Source organism: Meriones unguiculatus, chromosome 3, assembly GCF_030254825.1.
Source record: "Meriones unguiculatus strain TT.TT164.6M chromosome 3, Bangor_MerUng_6.1, whole genome shotgun sequence".
In the NCBI taxonomy this organism is placed as follows: Eukaryota; Metazoa; Chordata; class Mammalia; order Rodentia; family Muridae; genus Meriones; species Meriones unguiculatus.
In genome coordinates, this window is record NC_083351.1 from 122,255,100 (window position 1) to 122,275,577 (window position 20,478).

Sequence of the window (20,478 nt, forward strand, 5' to 3'; positions counted from 1 at the left end):
GTCGTTTTGATTTGCATTTCCCTGATGACTAAGGATGTTGAGCATTTTTTAAAGTGTTTTTCTGCCATTCTATATTCCTCTATTGAGATTCTCTGTTTAGCTCTGTACCTGATTTTTTTAATTGGATTACATGATTTTTTTTTTTTGCTGTTTAACTTCTTAAGTATATATATATATATATATATATATATATATATATATATATATACCTGATCTTTGACAAAGATGCCAAAGCCATACAATGGAAAAAATATAGCATCTTCAATAAATAAATGGTGCTGGTCTAATTGGATACCTACATGTAGAAAATGTAAATAGATCTATACTTATCACCCTGCACAAAGCTAAAGTCCAAGTGGATCAAAGACCTCAATATAAAACCAGACACACTAAACCAGTTCGAAAAAAGACTGGGGAAGAGACTAGAATTCATTGACACAGGAGACAACTTCCTAAACAGAACACCAACAGCACAGGCTCTAAGATCAACAAACAATAAATGGGACCTCACGAAACTGAAAAGCTTTTGTAAAGCAAAGAACACTGTTATCAGAACAAAACAACAGCCTACAGATTGGGAAAGGATCTTCACCAACCCTAGATCTGACAGAGGGCTAATATATATATATATATATATATATAATAAACAAGAAAGAGGACCCAGGGTAAGGTGATCAATCCTCACTTAGAAAGACACATGGGATGGGACATTGGATGTAGGAGAAAACAAGTAACAGGACAGGAGCCTACCACAGAGGGCCTCTGAAAGACTCTACCTAGCAGTGTATCAAAGCAGATACTAAGACTCATAACCAAACCTTCAGCAGAGTGCAGGGAATCATAAGAAAGAAGGGGGAGTTAATATGACCTGGAGAGGAGAGGAGTTCCACAGGGACCAAATATATTTGGGCACAGGGGTCTTATATGAGACTGTTTCTCTAACCAAGGACCATGTATGGATATAACCTAGAACCTCTGTTCACATGTAGCCCATGGTAGCTCAGTATCCAAGGTGGGTACCCTAGTAAGGGGAACAGGGACTATTTCTGACATGAACTCAATGGCAGGCTCTTTAACCTTCTCTCCTTCCTTCAACCCCGAGGGAGGAGCAGCCCTGCTAGGCCATAGAGGAGGACTTCGCAGCCAGTCCTGAAGATACCTGATAAACCAGAGTCAGATGAAAGGGGAGAAGGTCCTTCCCTATCAGTGGACTTGGAAAGGGGCAGGGAGGAGATGAGGGAGGGAGGGTGGGACTGGGAGGGAATGAGGAAGTGGGATACAGCTGGGATACAAAGTTAAAAAACTGTAACTAATATTAAAAAAATTAAAAAAAAAGAATTGTGTTTGCAATTTGGTGGGAATTTCATTGAATCTGTAGATTGCTTTTGGTAAGATAGTCATTTTTACTATGTTAATCCTCCCAAGCCATGAGCATGGGAGGTCTTTCCATCTTCTGATAACTTCTTTTAATTCTTTTTTCAGAGACTTGAAGTTTGTTTCATACAAATCTTTGACTTGCTGGTTAGAGTCACAGTAAGGTACTTTATGTCCTTTTTGGCTATTGTGAAGAATGTTGTTTCCGTAATTTCTTTCTCAGCACATTTGCCTTTTATATACAGGAAGGCTACTGATTTTTTTTTTTTAGTTAGTTTTGTATCCAGCAACTTTGCTGAAGGTGTTTATCAGCTGTAGGAGTTCCCTGATAGAATTTCTGGGATCACTCATGTATACTATAATATCATCTGCAAACAGTGATACTTTGACTTCTTCCTTTCCAATTTATATCCCCTTGATCTCCTTTAATTGTCTTATTGCTCTAGCAAGGACTTAAAAACTATGCTGAAGAGATATGGAGAGAGTGGGCAGCCTTGCCTTGTCCCTGATTTCAGTGTGATTGATTTAAGTTTCTTTCTGTTTAGTTTGATGTTGTCTACAGGCTTGCAGTATACTGCCTTTACTATGTTTAGGTAAGTGCCTTGTATCTCTGCTCTCTCCAGTACTTTAGACTCTATCCTGCAGGGTATCAAAGCAGAGGCTGGAACTCATAGCCAAACTTTGGGCAGAGTGCAGGGAATCTTATGAAAGAAGGGAGAGATAGAATGATCTGGAGAGGACAGGAGCTCCACATGGAGGGAGAAAAAAGAAAAGAGTCTGAACCCAGGGCTCTTTTCTGAGACTGATACTTCAACCAAGGATCATTCATGGAGATAACCTAGAACCCCTGCACATATGTAGCCCGTGGCAGCTCACTGTCCAAGTAGGTTTCCTAGTAATGGGAACAGGGACTGTCTCTGACGTGAACTCTGTGGCCTGCTCTCTGATCACCTCCCCCTGAGGGGGCTACAGAAGAAGACAATGCAGCCAGTCCTGATAAGAACTGATGGACTGGAATCAGATGGAAGGGGAGGAGGACCTCCTCTATCAGTGGACTGGGGGAGGGAACACGGGAGGACATGTGGAAGCGAGGATGGGATTAGGAGGGAATGAGGGAGGGAACTACAGCTGGGATACAAAGTGAATAAACTGCAATTACTAAAACAATAAATAAAACAATTTTAAAAAAGAACAAAATGCAGAGCTCAACTGACTGTAGTGTGCCTGCCCCCAATTAACATAATTACAATATAACCCTTACACCTAAGGCTCAGGGAACATTGTAGAAGAGGAGTCAGTAAGATCGTAGCAGCCAAAGGACCAAGAATTCTGCTGTGAGATAGCCTCTTCTAAAAAAGTAAAAAGAGAACATGAAGTAAGGGTTGGAGTGAGGTGGGGAAGAAGGTTGGAGTCCAAGGGAAGGGTTGGGTGTGAGTGAAGATAATCATGATACATTGTATAAAAATCTCAAAGAACTAATATAAAATAAGCAAACATTCATGCTCTCCTTAAAAATACCAAATGTGACCATTTTTATTAATTTCAATAATCTTAGCAATAAATTTTTATGTAAAGAGGGCTATAAATTAGGAAATTTCAAAAATGTGCCATAAAATTTCTTTGTGATAATAATAATAATCATAAATAAAATAGTAAATGTAAAGCCAAGGTAGAACAAAGCACCTATAACCAACTCTTACCAGGTCCCAGTTCCCAGTGGCCCAGTGACAGCAGAGGTGTCTGTTGCAGGGCACAGAGGATGCTGGTCTTTTTGTCCAGTCACAGAGGCCTCCTGGGCAAGAGACTCCTCTCTCCTGAACACCTCCTCCACAGGACCTGGAACACTGACACACAGCATGGGCAGTCAGTAAAAAGTAGGTGCTAGCACATTCAATGGTACGAACAAGTTTTTTTGCTATCATTTTGGCTGTGTACTAAAGAACTTAGCATCAATAGGAGAGCCTGGAGCCTTCTTCCCTGGTTCTTTAGAAGAGTATTTTTTGTTGTGTTTTGTTTTGTTCAGAATACGGGTTAGGTTATCTGCATATCAAATGTAAAAGAACAGACATGATGTTACCAGTTTTCCTCTCTGGCACAAGTTTTCAATAACAAAAATGTGAAGTGTAGGTTTTTAAGTTTGTGATTATAGACCATCAGTTAAGAGCATTGGCTACACTTCCAGAGGCCTCAGGTTCGATTCCCAGCACTCACACAGCGGATCAAACTGTCTGTCCCTCTAGTTCCAGGGCATCTGATGCCCTCTTCTGGCCTCTGCAGGCCCCAGGAGCACCCACAGTGTACAGACATACATGCAGACAAAACACCCATACATACATTAAAAAATTTAGAAATATATAATTATCTATGTCACTCTTCAAGGAGAATGCACATTGTTTGCTTCCTACTGAAAAATGACAGTCTTCCTTCTCTTGCTATGTAGTTTTAGAATAGAAATTGTTTTTTTGTTTTTGTTTTTGTTAGTAAAAGTGAGGGGTTTGCTCAGGAATGTGATACATGCATTGTAATATTCATAAGAGAAAACTCAATATAGCAAGGTGAATTTCTGTAGGCATACACCTCTAAAATTTCAGGTTGTTGCTTATCAGAATGATTTTATATGAGGCATGGTCTCATTTGCATGATGCGTCTAAGAAGAAATCAATTCAGTAATACATTACTTTGAAAAGTAATGCCAAAGCAGTGGGAACACCTTGATAATGCCTCGCTTTAACATGACTGCAAAAATAACAAACTGAGGTTGTGTTATCAGTGTCAAGGCCACCCCAGTAGGAACAATGTGTATGGTGGTATCACAGAAAACAGGAACATTATATACCATTAGCCACATATGCATAATAAAAGAGCTCACACGTTGCCTTCAAAAGATTTCAGCTTTGAGAACCAACCTAGATTTCCCCTTCATTTATTCAATCTGCTTGTAACCCTATGTGAGGAACAAAGTAGAATTCTATTTGGGGGATCCTGAGGCTCTGTATATGTGCAGATGGATTCAGGGCCACTTGACCAAGTAGAAAGAAATGAAAAATTACTATTGGTGCTTCTCAGACCAGCAGCATCAGTATCCTTTCCCAGAGAACATATACTATAAACTCAGTTTCCCATCTGAGATTTCCTAATTGAACCCTCTGGGGATCATCCCATCCTTCTGTATGTTAACAAACCCGCCAAATGGTTTTGAAGCTGATGCAGAGATGTTGCCGCAGCTAAAATGCATAAATTCTTTAATTAGTCTGAGATGGCTGACATTTCTAAAATGAGCCCACAGCGGTCTCGGGATGGCAAGTTAGTAGGTAGAGCAGCATTATGACAGGTCAATGAAAACATCTAAAGATATCCAATCTCTGAACATTTCCAGGAGTTTCCATTCCCATCTCCACTGTGTCTTCAAAGAGATGTCTTCCAACTTTGTAATTTTTCTCAGAGCAATGACATTAGAAACGTTGGTGGTAGGAGGCTGTTGGAGAACAGGTTGATATTGGGGCTCCCCAGCTACTGAGGAAGTAACAAAGATAGTATCTTTTCCATAGTAAACAAGACCTAGATAATAGATCATCATGGTGGGAGGCCGAGTCCGTCTCACTGTACAGTATGGCAGGCCTGGGGTGTATTATGTAGGCAAGGTTGCCTCCAACTCACAGATACTATTCACCTTCCTCCGCATTTCCAGGGTGCCGGGCTTAAAAGCATGTGCCTCTGCTCCTGGCCTTTGACTTGTCTTTGATAGCCTGAAAATATATTTCTCTGACCTGGAAATCTCCACCTCTCTGTAAAATTTTCCAGGATTTAAATGATTTACCTGAACAGGTCCATAAGGCTAGGCTTAGCTTATGAGAGGAACTCAGAGGCTTAGGTCCATGCATGGGAGCAACAGGTACTACATGCATTCATTCTACAGCTGAGTAAGAAAGGGAATGAGGGAAAATAGAGGACAGTGTCCTACTGTCCCGCTCCACCACAGGGGACACCACACAGCGGTTCTGATTCCTAGAAATCAGCCTGAGTTAGTGGCCCAGAGTGACGTAGGAAGTCCAAGAGGAATCAACTTTCTGTGCCAAGTCTGTGTTGTCAGGCTTCCTCTGTTCCCTTCTTGTGCACAGTACAGGTACCCCTAAAAGAGTTAATGATTCAGTCTGTCTCTCTTGTTCACTCTCTGCTCAGCTCTCACTGGGCCAAGTTCTATAGAGGAGTAGCCACCAATATTTGAGTCTGCTTGACATTAGAAAAAACCGCCTATCATTTATTTTCTGGTTGTGCAACCTCAAGTGTATTTCTTAACCTCTTTGAGTTAAACTTTTTTTATCTGTAAAACGAAATGGATAAGGCACCCTGCCCATACCATTGTGAGAATTCAAAGAGGCAATAGATAAAATACACCATGTACACACTTACAGTACATTATAGTTTTGGCTTCTTATCTTTGTTTGCTGCATGGGTATACTTGGGGATCCCTATAGGCATTGATGTATTTATCTTTTGGGAAAAGAGACTATATTTTACCAGAGAAAAATAACCTTGCTTTCATGGTCTAGACACCAAAATTCAGGAGAGCTCATCCTCTCACAAAAGAGACACACACACTCTCTTTTATTTGTGCAAACAATCATCTGGGTATTCAGTAGAGATATGAATCTAAAATTGTATGGTGTGGGAAGCATCTGACCGTTAGTCTCAGCCTGACTGAAGAAGGCTTGGCCAGGTGTGCAAAGCTATTATAAATAGCTCATCAAAGTAGTCTAGTTTGAATCATTTCATTGTGTTCATATCACCAGCAGGTTCCCAATTATCCAATATATCCGTTGTGAGATTAGGTTCTAATAAAATGTTCCATTGTCTTAGCTGAAACCATACCATATTATTTTCCCAGCAGAATCCTTTCAGCTACTGCAAGGTTTTGACCTACTGTTTCTCCCATAAGGTGTGGGCGAGGGTCACTAAATGGAACTGAATCTGTGGTATGATTCCAGTGTGGTCTTCTGCAACTTCTACACTCAAAAGTGGTAATACAACAACCCATGGCCTAGTAGACTCAGTCTCTGTGACACTGTATGTCTCTTCCGAGTGCCATACCTGGCTCCAGGGCTCCACTTGCCATTCTTCACAAGGCTCCAGGTTACAGCTCATACTCAGTGGAGGCGGAATGCCAGCCAGGAACTGGCAGTGAAATGGCCTCAGGCTCCGGTGGTGGTCCTGGCTGTCCATGCACTGTATCTCACGTATCTTGAAGCCTCCACTGCAGTTTCTGGAGCACTGAATGGAGAACAAAAGCAGATTTAATGTCCGAATCCTTGGCATTAGCCCTCCACTCTCCATGCTAGAAGCATGACTCTTCCACAGTGATGTAGAGCACAGGGTACAGCCTGATACAGAGGGTGGCCACTCCTGTTGAGTGTCTTTATTCACAGACTAGCACTCAGTGCCTCTTGGGATGGGCATTTTAGCAATGGAAGGATGACTCTGACACACCACCTTTACTTCTCCCTAGGAGCTCCACTACAGAACAGTTTCATCCATGCTTCAGAACACACCATAGGTTATCACACCTCTTAGGAAGGGATTATATTAGAGAAATAAATTGAGTATCTGTTCAGTGGTTTGACTCATGGGAGTAGCCAAGCTGTCATTACCTGCCTTGATCACTGAATGTTTGCCCAGGGGCAGATGTCCACAGAAAGCCTTCAAACTGGCCCCAGTAGTATCCCTCTTTCCCCGATTCCAGCCCTGCAAAATGGTCTCTGCATCCTGCTCTGTATCTGGACATTTCAGGGTTCACCTGTTGGCTTTCCATGCTTTTTGTACTAGGACAGCACTGGTGGCTTAGGTGCCTGTGGCCAAGACTTAACCTATCATCAGCTTCTCACTTGATTCTAGGGTTTTCCCGATCTCTTCAGCGTCTTCATTTGCTGCATGTTTAGACCTGAAATGGGAGGACCAGAGGCAGGTGCCTACATTTATCAGCTGACTCTCTCAGGTTAACAGTGTGCCCCTGTGGTCCTTATATCCTAAATGTCCTTTCCTCTGATTTCTGAATCACATGCTACTATTCTTTTTTTTTAAGCATCAAATTAAATGTGAACACTTTAAAAACTTTACTCACCACAGTGTGTGCATATAGATCTGTATGTATCAGTATGTGTCTGCCACTGTGGCACACATATGGAAATGAGAGGACAACTCTGAGGAGCTGATTCTCTCCTTCCAACTTAAGTGGGTTCTGGGGCTAGAACTCAGGTCCTCAGGCTTGTGAGACAATCACCCCTTTGTGCTGAGCTATCTCACTACTTTTTTAAAAATAGAGGACTTCCTTAAATAAAACCTGCTCCTGTTACTCATTTCCCCATTCCTCCCCTTTCAACGGCACAGCACTTGAAATGCAAAAGCTCTCATTTATTTTGCCCATGGTTTCTATCAGACTGTTACTGACATGGAGGAAGAAACCTCAGTGCCCCATTCAGCACTGCATCAGAAGCCCTGAGAATGGTGCCAGGCAAGCATGCATGGTCAGAGTGGATTTGTTGAATCAAGATAATGACTTAAGAGAAACTGCTAGTTAGACCCACAAAGGGTACATCAATTTCTGCATCACCACCAGGTAAGCAGCGTTGCCCTCAGTGTGTCTCCATGCCTAGCAACAGCATCTTTATGCTCTCAGTTCTTTACAATGATTTACATTGGCAGTCTTGACAAGAAAAAGCATACTCTATGGCAGGATGGCTGTATGTTGTCTTTTGACTCTCAGGAAACATTACACACTCCCTGTTGCCACAGGAATCATCATTGTAGGGTTGCAGCTAAGCAGAGAAAATTCCTCAAACCCCTTCACTAGAAGATTCCAAAAAATTCCACTTGGCCTTCTACCACTGTTCAGAAACATGCTCCATGATACCTGGTAAGATATTGGCCTGTGTCTTGGCTTATTTTCTGTTGCTATGATTAAATAAGATATAATAAACATGATTAAATAGTACGATACCAAAAGCAACTTAATCAAGAAGGAGTTTATTTGGGCTACAGTGTAGGTTGTAACCCATATGACAGGGCTTACAGTGATGGGATTTTGAGGGAGATGGTCACACCCTATCCTCAGGCACCAAGCAGTGAGGAAAACTTGTTCTCAGTTAACTTTCTCTTTGTTACACAGTCTAGGACCCAAACCTAGGGAATGGTGCCACCCACAGTAGAAGGTTATTCTCAACTCAATTAAGGAATTAAGATAACCTCCAAAGGCATGCGTAGTTGGCTGTCTCTCAGGTGATTCTAGAACCTATCAAGTTGTCAACACCAAACACCAACTCTGTAACATGGGGAGACACAGACCCATTTGACAAAGTGGTAGATGGATGTTCTAATGTTTTCACGAATCAAATATGATCAACATTAGCTAGATAGCTCCAACAAAACACAAATTTAAAAATTTCACATTTTAGAAATGTGAAAGTAGCTGCCACTTTAAAATTAGATTTACTAGGAAAAGGACAGTTCACAAGAAATAAGTGCAACATGGGATTTCATTTTCTCATGTTCTATTTGTTTCTACAAGCCACGATTCCCAAATACAATTTCAATTTGAAATTGGATTCATGCTGCAGGCAGTCACAGGGAAGATACTCACTACATTTGTGCTTCTGTTCTGCTTTCAAAGGGGCCTCACTTTCCATTAGCAGGGCAGAAGTCGCAGCATATTGGAATCACATGACTCTGAATGGGGTTTGCTTTTGGGTGGAGAATGCCAATTGCTGTTCTCATCTTCTTATTGCTCTGCTTGTTTTTCTAATTTCCTAATATGGAGCTGGTGAGCCAGGCTGAGGATGGGAATGGCTAAGGGGAATAGAAAAACTGGCTAATCTTCTGTCAAATCAAGTAAGTCTTCCAGTTTTCCAGTTCCAATGTCAGTTTTTTTTTAACTGTTTTACAAACCAAATCAAGGTATAATGAAACAAATTCCATTCTCTCAAGAGCTTTTTTTTTTTTTTGGTGGTGGATAAGTTCATAAAATATGTTGGATACTGAAAATGTAAATTTTAATCTGAGTTTCCACAGCTTATGTTTCAAATCCCTATTCTATGTATAGAAGAAGTTGGCTGAGTTGTATAGACTCTGGGTCTGGCTAATTTTAGTGGGTGATATTCTTATTTATTTTCAAGTCTTTATATTAAGTTTATAAGAGTAACAAAAGTAAAAATGCCTTTATTACTGGATTCACTGATAGAAATAAAATGAAAGGTCCACCTTTTCTTTGGGGGGGTAGTTTTGTTTTGTGTCATCTTTTTCACATTGGATTCATAATAAGGAAGTTGAGGAACACAGGGTCAGGAGGTCATCACAGAGCATTTAGTTATGACACTGAAACCAAGTGTCTGCATGAGCGTGGATAAGTTACTTCTCTAAGGCTGCACTTCTTCACTGATGTTAAAATAATGATAAGCTGGGTGATTAAATGGTCCCAACATCTCCAAGTGTCAGAAAATCATGAATCGCTGCAGTTGTATTGTGTTGAGATTTGAGAATGCCCGAATTTTCAGGACAAACATTGAACCAGGATATGGAATTTAAAGGAAAACCTTCCGTTTTACTCTTTTCCTTATGATGAATATATTCACAAGACTTTTAAAGTCAAATAATGACCCAAGAGTATATGGGTGGCATAAATTGGACTTGTTTGTGTTAGAAAACATGAAGATACAAAGTTAGGTTGGTATAGAAGGGGACACTTATCTGGGAGGAGTCCAGGAATGAATATGGTCAAAATAGATTGGATGAGCTCCTTAAATAACTGACAAAAATATTTGCATAATTTTAAATGTCCCTCTGTCTCCCTACTTTATTTCTTCCCAGCTTTTGAACAGTTACCATGCGCCAAGCTCTGCATCTCTAATGCAAGTTTGTAATGGTAGGCGAGGGGATTCACACACACAAAAATGATAGGTGTGTTCCATAAGTCATTTGGAAGACCTCATGATATTACAAAGAAAGGGTGGTTAGCTTCACCTCATAAACCAAAGAAAGGCTTTCCTAATGGAAGGGAGTTTAGGCCAAATCTTCTAAGTCAATGCTGAAGGCAAAAAAAGGGAGGGAGGGGAGGACACAGAAGTAGGAAGAATGAGGTGCACAGAGACATGGCTAGTCTGTGAACAGTTTGTCAGAGTGCAAGAGGAAGGTAAGGGGGGGCAGAAAGAGATGGACAGAGGCCACCATGGAGGTCCTTGTGGGCTGTCCATCAATGGTCTTGGGATCAAATTTTCTGTGGCCCCAGCTGTATGAGATGACTAAATTTGTATCTTGTTGCTTCCATGTAATTTTTATTCCTCTAACTATCTTTCCGTAGGGACCTCTGAATTTAAGATGCTTAGTGTTGAAAAAAGAATGTGATAGTTTAAAAACAGAATGATATTGATATACCCAGGGTCAAATAAATGCAGAGATTCCTACTGTGTTTGTCATATACCTTCTTGCCACTCAGTTTTGCTTCTTGGGGGATAAGAACACCTCTGTAATATATAATCTTATGTAATGGCTTCTATGCACTAAATTTTAATATGTTTCTAGGAATGTGCTTTGGCTATGAGTAGGAGTCTATGTATATTTAGGAAAAATGAGGCTATTTTTCATTTTATTCATTGTAAAACTTCATCTTTATAAAATGTAGCAAAGTCATAGAAAATATGCAAACACAAAAGACATACAAACCCGGAAGACAGAGTAGTTAACAAATATATAACAGCTGACGGCTTAAGGACAGGCAATAGTCTCCTCCTACTTTTCAGCAAAGCTACAGATCATAAGATCAACTATGGATAAAAAAAATTACAGTGTTGCATAAGTGGGAAGATAGACTGCCCCCAGAGGGAAGCATATTTCTGATTCATATCAGGAAGAAATATGGTTTGTTTGACTTAATTCCAAAAAGGACAGTGCTCAATCCAAGAAACATAGCCAGGAGACTGTCAAATCAGTAGCTTGCAGAGATGAAGTGACACCTAAAACGCTTTTTTAAGGATGTGTGTGTGGCTGAAAATCATAGGTGGTTTAGGTGTCAGGCCTACTGGAGGGGCTTTGGAGAGCATATTTGTCATTTCTTGCACCTCTCCCATCGTAACAGTAACATTCCATTCCCCTGGGAATTCCTTCTGAAATTGGTGTGTGTTACCCAACTGATGTACATATTTGTTATGCAGCGTTTCCTTCCTCCCGAAATGCTATAATTGGAGTGATGAGCTGTCCATCAGTTGACAGTTTCTTGTAACTAAGACTGTAAAATCAGCTTCATAAACAACCACTCTAAATCTAAATCTCATTTTCCACAACAGAGATTACAAATTCCTTTCTTAAAAAATATTGGACGAAAAAGAATCTATTTTCTCTTTTAATTTATTTTTTATTCACTCCAGTTTATTTACTTTGTATCCCAGCTATAACCCCCTCCCTCATCCCCACCCAACCCCACTCTCCTTCCCTCCCTCATCTCCTCTCATGCCCCTCCCCAAGTCCACTGACAGGGTAGGCCCTCCTCCCCTTCTATCTGACCCTACTCTATCACATCTCATCTGGACTGGCTGCATTGTCTTCCTCTGTGGCCTGGCAAGGCTACTTCCCCCTTAGGGGGAGGTAGAGTTAGCCACTGAGTTTGTGTCAGAGACAGTCCCTGTTCCCATTACTAGGGAATCCACTTGGAGACTGAGCTGCCATGGGCTAGAACCCCTGCACAAATTCCTTTATATGTTAATAATGATATTTTTTCAAGCTTTGTCACCTGACAAAATTGGTGAGTGCCCACTTCTGCAGGTAGTTTCGTGGCCTAAAGTTCATGGACAGCCGAGCACTTCGCTTAGCACTGGCAACAAACAACTTCTCTAGTCCCTACTCTTCTCACAGGATTCATCTGTCCATCAACCTCTTGCTCCAAGTCCAGGAAAGTCAGAGGTAGCAAATGCCTAACAGGCACTCTGATCTTCACTGTTTAGCACAAATCTTGCCCAGAGTGCTTTTTTATTCCCCCAACAGGCTTTTACCATTTATAGCTGTTTTACATATGGCTGTAGAATGTTCCCAAAGGCCCAAGTGTAACAGCCTTGTTCCGCAGCATGGTGTTAATTGGGGTGGCAGAGATTTTAAGGAGTGAGTTGGAGTAAAGGATTGCCTGGGTGTTGGGCACAGGCCCTTGAAAAGGATTCTCCCTTGACATTTTTTTTTAATTAATGTATTTTTCCTCCCCATCATGAGGTGGCAGTATTGCTTCACCAGGTGCTTCCTACCAAGGATGCCACAGCCCAAAGCAATGAGACCAACTGGTCACAGATCAAATCCTCTAGCACTATGGGTTAAAATAAGCCTTTCCTTTTTCCTTTTTCCTTTTTCTTTTCTCCTTTCCTTTCCTTTCCTTTCCTTTCCTTTCCTTTCCTTTCCTTTCCTTTCCTTTCCTTTCCTTTCCTTTCCTTTCCTTTCCTTTCCTTTCCTTTCCTTTCCTTTTTCCTTTCCTTTCCTTTCCTTTCCTTTCCTTTCCTTTCCTTTCCTTTCCTTTCCTTTCCTTTCCTTTCCTTTTTCCTTTCTTTCCTTTCCTTTCCTTTCCTTTCCTTTCCTTTCCTTTCCTTTCCTTTCCTTTCCTTTCCTTTCCTTTCCTTTCCTCTTTCTTTCCTTTCCTTTCCTCTTTCTTTCCTTTCCTTTCCTCTTTCTTTCTTTCTTTCTTTCTTTCTTTCTTTCTTTCTTTCTTTCTTTCTTTCTTTCTTTCTGAGGGGTTTCTATGTGTAATCTTGGCTGTCCTGGACTCACTTTGTAGACCAGGCCGGCCTTGAACTCAAGAGATCTGCTTGCCTCTGCCTCTTGGAGTGCTGGGATTTACAGGCATGCACCGCCATGCCCAGCTAGCCTTTTCTTCTTATAAGCTGATTATCTCAGGTATTTGTGTGGTGATAAAAGCTAGCAAATAGACCTTTGTTCCTTCCATAACCCCATAAGTGAGGTAGAAGCAATACTATTAATTTATTTCTTAAGTGAGTATATTGAATCTCTTAAGTGGCTAGATGAATGGACCAATATGCACATTAATTAGTGCATTAATTAGTGACTGGGAAGGGCTCTCAATTCAGATATGCCTGATTTCCAGCATACTACTGCCTGTGTGATGGTTTTGTTGCTGCGTTTTCTGAGAAAGCAGCCTTGCTGCTTCTGAACTCACTGAGGTTCAGGCTGGACTCAAATTGATGATAACCCTGCTCCAGCCTGAGGATTCTAGCCATGCATCATGATACAAAGCTTCAAATTCTATAGAAATATGCTTTCTCTAGCCCACATCTAAGGCAAACTTAAGACTACCTTGACCTTATTTCAACCAGATTTAATGCAGAGAAGAAAAGCCATTCTGGTAAGCTGTCTCTAGACACAGTAAAAGTAGAAATCTAAATGTGCATCCTTGTTTCCTGTCAAACATATGACAGATGCACACAAGAGCCGTCACAGCCTTAGTCATGGGAAAGACACAGTTAGAGGCAAAGTGAGCCAAGCCACGTCAATGCAGACAGTGATCACAGTGGTGGGGAAATCCCTGGAGAGTAACTGGATGAATCAGGTATAATGGCTGGGGGCCGAGAGAAGACTGCACTACAGCTGGATTCTCAGGAATTGAAGTGTCTCTGGATTCTGGTAGAGATTTGTAGATGAATGCAGAAGGATTGAGGTAAAGTTGGAATTTTAATTCTGAGAAAGTCTGAAAAAACAAACTGTCAACAACAACAAAAAATTAAACGCTTTGGTGGATAGAGGTGGCAGGATCCTAGCCAAATTCCAGAGATGAGCTCCAGAATCTTTCATGTGGGACTTTCCACTAGCTAGAATTAATTAATCAGGCCCAATTTGACCTTTTTGAGGTACAAGATGGGTCACTCATCTGTTCTTTTCATGTCATATAATTTCCATGGAAATGATTATTCTCAGTGATAGGTAAAATGGAATTTTGGGACATGGGCGGCACTTGGCAAAGACTGAAAAATGAGACATTTTTTAAAAGTTATTTTTGGATATGCAAGATAATTCACAGATAAGTAGTCTGTCTTTGTTGTATCCTGGGTTTGTTATTAGTTGGGAGAAAAAAATCCCTAAGAAATGTGAATTTATCCTTAAAATACTTGTAGTACCAACACAGAAACGGAGGTTGAGAGGAATCACTGAAATGTGTAGTGATTTTCTCAAGGAGCTAGCACTACTCTCTTTCCCAAATTCAGAATCTTTCTCTGGAGGAAGGGTCATAAGGTACTCTGATGACATTTTATGTTCCTGCCAGAGGGTAAGTCAGTCCAGTGGGATACTTCACGTTCTGCTTCTGGGACACAACCTTGCCACCAGATGAAGGAACTAATACCTAGATTTTAGACGGTCCTGGGCCTTTGATGCTTTTTTAGATAGTTTTCTTTTTTCTAAAGTCTAAGCTATCATGGGAATCTGGTTCTTTGGAGAGGTGACAGAGATCTAGGAAAGCCTAAAGTTGGGCATTTGAGGAATACAGAGGGGATACCCAGAGCTCACACCTACTCTTGCTACCTGCCTGGCCCTAAACTCTGCCACCGACTGCTATGTCTCCCAAGGTCTGAGTCAATTCCAGTCCAGGATGATGGGCAGATGGCCTGACTAGGTACCTTCAAAGCATCTGGATTAACCTGAAAACTTGATCCATCCTTTCACAAGAGATCTTGCAGAACAAACAGTGAAATTAGTAACTTCAGATTAGCAAGTATTCTAAGCCACATACTAATATTGGAAATATACTTCTCTGTGGTTTTTTTTTTTTTTTTTTTTGAGCAGATTTTATGTATCCCAGGCTCACCTAGAATTTATTCTATAGACCAGGATGACTCTTAACTCATGATTCTCTTTCCATGGCTCCTCAAGTGCTAGGATTACAGGTATGAACCATCATGTCTAGCCTTGGAATATACTTTTTAATGGCCAGATTATTCTTTAAACCAACGTAACTGTCACCACCACCACCACCACCACCATCATCATCTTTGTTTCCTCTGTAGGTGTGTATGCATGTGGAAAGGCTAGAAGAGAGCATCAGGTCCCCTGAATCTGGAGCTTCAGGGAGTTATGAACCACCCTATGTGGATACGGGGAGCTGGACTCAGTTTCTCTGTAAGAATAGAAAGCACTCAACTGATGGACCATTCCTCTATCCCCAGATTATTCTTAGTGTTTCTGCTGTCTTTTCATTTTAGGCAAATAAAATTGTTTTGTGAGCAGCCATTGAGACATGGCTTAATTTTACATATGGCAAAGTATAATTTATTCATTATACAATTATAATTTTCATACGATGCAAAACTGAAATAATTTAGAAGTATTGTAGTGCATGATGGACAAAGCAACTTATTTTGAAAACTTACCTTTCTCTTCCATTTTATCTCACGAGAGTTAAGAACACACAGCTAAAAAAAATTGTGGGTTAATAACGAGTCTGACTTCTAGGTCTTGTATAACTTAGAGTAACTCAATGAAAGTGTTCTTGCTTTTTTTTTTTTTTAAAGAGACAAAAGGGAGTCAGGGAAAGAGGAAGGGAGGAGAGTAGACGTCTTTGGCAAATGTTTACACAGGACCCACTCCCTTCCCTGAAAACACGGCCACAGGGATTACCTTGCTCCAGTTTCCCACTCGCCAGCCGGCACAGGGGCGGAGGTGGCACTTCTTGGCAGGGTCTGGCCTCTGCATGGTTGAGCAGTCAGCGTCCATCCCCGTGCTACACTCCACACTTCTCCAGTAGGCTCCCAGCCCGCACGTGGTGGAGCACTGCAGCAGGAAGGAAGAGAGAGAAGACAGACTGAAAGCGTGCCTCAGGCGCACCCATCATTGGGATCCTGGAGCCAGAGGTTTCCTGTCCCAGGTGCCAAGGTTGTCATGGATATGAATACACACAATCTGAATGTCTGGTCGAGCAGCTTAAAATGATTGGCTTTCAAGGACTTCCTCAGTTAGGGAGTGTCCAGCTGTATACAAAAGGAAAGGCTAGTGTAAAGGGAAATAGGTTTTTCCTTTCTATGTAAACTGACACAATTGTGGGGGCACAGGCTCACTGCCATATTTGATATCACTCCGGTTCTGAGTGGGTGGCAGATGTGAGCCTCTGCCTAGCGCCTCGTGTCTAATGTGGCAATGATTTTATCCACTTTCTTTAAATGGCAACCTTGTGGCACTCTTTATTATTACTACAGGCTAAACGAAGACTTGAAGCTTAATGCTGGCATGCCCATGGAGGAAGATGAGGTGTTCTTCCCCCAGAGCCTATATTGTACGTTCCAGAAGTTCCTCTCCAACTCTAGTGTCTCCCGGTAACATACAGCAACTCTGATAAATGCACATTCGAGATCTACAGTTTTCACCAAGCTCAGGTGACGCTGTTGCTGCTGAGTCTCAGAGCACAGTTGGAAATGGGAGGAAATTACAAAATTCTGCCCTTCACTTCTTGATCCAGGGGCAGAGAACAAGGCAGAGGCCTTTTCCATAGGTAGAGTTCAATTTTCTCAAGGTGTTTCTACCCATTTATAATTCTTGATCATCACAAGTTTAGCTCGCATTTGCCTTAAAGATTTTGTGCGTCCTCTTTCCTGCTAACCCTTAGGAAGGGTAATTTCTGAATATGTGAAAGACAGCTCTGGGCACATTTAAAAGAACATTTCTTTTGATAACTTATATAAATCCAGAGCAGCCTTATGTTCCTTTGGCTACATACTTGCCCTCTATACAATTTGGTGCCTCATCTGGTCATCTGGTACAAATTTTGGTATTATATTTTGGTGTATATGCATATACATATTTCTTGTATATTATAGCATATATATTTGTATCTTAGGTAAATTGTAAAATCACAGAAGAGAAAAGTTGACAACACCCAATGTCATAATCTTATTTCAGTTTTCATTTATAGAAGCAATTTCTTCTCATCCTTAAATTTTTTTAGGACTTGATCTGAATCTTTCCTGTTTCTCTTTGAACGTAATTATACATCTACAGAGTAGAGGCAATGACAGCTGATGTGCACTGACCACCTCATGGATTAAGTCCACTAATGTTCTCCAGTGTTCACCCTCATGCTCTCATCAAGAGATGGTATCAGTTTTCTCATCCATTAAGTCAAGGCTGCTATTTTTAAATTTTCATTATTTATTTATTACAATTTATTCACTTTTTATTCCAGCTGTAGCCACCTCCCTCGTCCCCTCCCAATCCTGCTCTCCCTCCCTCATCTCCTCCCATGCCCCTCCCCAGTCCACTGATAGAGGAAGTCCTCTTTCCCTTCCATCTGACCCTAGACTATCAGGTCTCATTAGGACTGGTTGCATTGTCTTCCTCTGTGGCCTGGTAAGGCTGCACACAAAGAGCCAGCCACTGAGTTCATGTTACAGACAGTTCCTGTTCCCCTTACTATAGAACCCACTTGGACACTGAGCTGCCATTGGCTACATCTGTGCAGGGGTTTTATGTTATCTCCATGAATGGTCCTTGTTTGGAGTATTGGTCTCAGAAAAGACCCATGGGCCCAGAATTTTTGGTTCTGTTGGTCTCCTTGTGGAGCTCCTGTCCCTTCCAGGTCTTTCTCTCTCTCCCTTCTTTCATAAGATTCCCTGCACTCTGCCCAAAGTTTGGCTATGAGTCTCAGTATCTGCTTTGATACCCTTCTGGGTAGAGTCTTTCAGAGGCCCTCTGTGGTAGGTTCCTGTCCTGTTCCCTGTTTTATTCCTTCTTCCAATGTCCATCCCATTTGCCTTTCTGAATGAGTATTTAGCATCTTACCTAGGGTCCTCCTTCTTGCTTAGCTTCTTTAGGTGTACAGATTTTAGTGTGTTTGTCCTATATTATATGTCTAATATCCACTTATGAGTATTTAACATGTGCGTCTTTCTGCTTCTGGGATACCTCACAAAGATGCCAAAACCATACAATGGAAAAAAGATAGCATCTTTCACAGAAGGTACAAACAAGGCTGTTCTTATGTCCTCTTTTGGCTAATAGTACATGGTGGCCAATGCTATGCTAGTTAACAGGTTCTGCTTTACCCTTTTGCTCTGGACTCTGCTTTCACCATGAGATACACATCAGAGGATGACAGCCAACACAAAACAGAATCAGACGACTCAGGTGAAGCCACCCTTCAGCTGACACCCAGAAGGGACCTGAGAGGACAAACTGAGGTCGTAGAGCCTCCTTGTTGATGGCACAACTCTGCAATGAATAATCACAGTTCTGCCATTTGCTAACTGTGTGCGCCTTTGCAAATTATTTCCCTAAGGCTGGAAGACTGGTGGCAACATAGGATCCGTCATGTTGGCTTGCTGTGAGGACTGTGGATTACTTGTACATATACCACCTTGCACAAGCTCACATGGACAGAATGCCGTGCTGTTAACGTAACATTGTGACATAGAGGGAAAAATGTAACATTTAAGAAACCTTACGGAGGTTGCTAACGAGACCACATTGCCAGCTAGTAATGATCTCATTAAATCTCAAGAGAAAAAGCAACAGTTCTTTGTACAACATTTATGCTGCAAATCATATATATTATTTCCGTAGCTTGGGGTTTGATCCTCCTCATCAGAATTGGTTTAATTTTCTTTGACACTTTCTATTTAGTCATCCTGCAACAGTCCAAAAACAGAGCTGACAAGAGGAAATCCACAGTCTATAGAAAAAGTGAAACAAAAATTTGCGTTGTATAGATTAGAGTCTTTTCTTCTGTTAAATTACTTTGAAATAGGAAGTAAGAGATGGGTGAAAACAAGAGGACTTTGAAGAAGTAGAGAAGTACATTCATCTGTCCTGGGGCCCTGCAGCAACTGATCCATCAGGTCAAGGAGCAGCGGCAGGATGATAGGACTGCAACAGATATGGAGGGTCAGGTCAGCAACACCTAAAAAATAGCTCTGAAAAGAAGTGGAAAATTATACTGCCACTTTCATTCTACTTGACTACACAGCCTACATTTAACCAACTGGCTGGAAGGGATCTGACTGAAAGAAGATTCAATTTAATGAGATGATGGATTTTGTCAAAGTAAGAGCTATAGCAATGCACAGGGCACACATTTAGTTTCTCTGCTATGTGAATACCAATTGAAATCTCCTCTGGTTCTTGCTATATTTCCTGTGTTCTTTTGTAGCCAGAGAATTTAGGAGTCAAACATGACTGAGGGAGTGACAGGACGCAGTTACTCAGGGTTCACGTCCAGCAAGTACATTTTCAAACCGCATTCCTTTCCAAAGGGTCAACTTAGTTTTTGCATCCGTTATTGCATCCGTTATTAATTCTGAAATCTTAATTAGTAAAAGAGATGTGTTATGCACAGTGAGGGTTTTTGGCAGTCTTTTAATGAAGGAGAAAACTGGGAGCATATCTTAAGAGAGACTTCTGATCAAGCTCTAAGAAATCTTACAAATGGTTTCTGGCTTAGGGATCAGAAAAGCTTCATAGGAAAGGAAGCTTAAAATGACCCCAAAGAACATGCAGGATGTGAGGACAGGGTAGGAGGGGTAGGAGATGCCAGGCAAAATAAAACAAAACAAAACAAATGGGGGCATGGGTGAGAGCACTGGACAGGGACAGAGAATAAAGAATAAAGGAGACTGGGCAATTCAGAATTCTGAAGGGCAAATTGGGTGCAGAAAAGCAGTAAGACTAGAAAGTTGGCTTATGTAAGGCTACAATGCCAATTTGATGTTTGATTAGACTGTTTTTTAATTTCCTCCCTTTTTATTATTGACAGAGTGCATTTCATTTGATCTGTACTAAAAAGACATATTTGTAAGCAGGACATTGGAGTGCTTGGAACAGCCCTCTTACATCTCTCGTCATAGTGTGTGGAAAGGAATGGAAAAGGGATAGAACAGAGGCACACAGACCAGCAACGAGGCACAGGCAGGTGACCTGAGCAAGAGCATGCACTGAGAAGCCTGCATCCTTTTGTTTGGTTTTGTTCTGTTTCGCTTTGCTTTATGGGGACACAGTTTCCATAGCTGGCCTTGACCTCACAGAGATCCGCCTGTCTCTGCCACTGCAAATGCTGAGATCACAGTGGTGCACCATCTCACCCACCTTGGGGCCTGC

General features: G+C 41.3%; 1 protein-coding gene across 1 annotated transcript in view; it reads right to left on the reverse strand.

Moving 5' to 3' along the window:
* Positions 1–20,478, reverse strand: part of Adamts12 (ADAM metallopeptidase with thrombospondin type 1 motif 12) — a 286,260-nt gene that overhangs the window by 28,229 nt on the left and 237,553 nt on the right. Inside the window, exons 20-22 of the mRNA XM_021649372.2 lie at positions 16,015–16,167; positions 6,463–6,642; positions 3,075–3,218 (exon numbers count right to left, since the gene is read on the reverse strand). Of these exons, the coding sequence (XP_021505047.1) occupies positions 3,075–3,218; positions 6,463–6,642; positions 16,015–16,167 (477 nt within the window). The remainder of the gene's footprint in view (positions 1–3,074; positions 3,219–6,462; positions 6,643–16,014; positions 16,168–20,478) is intronic.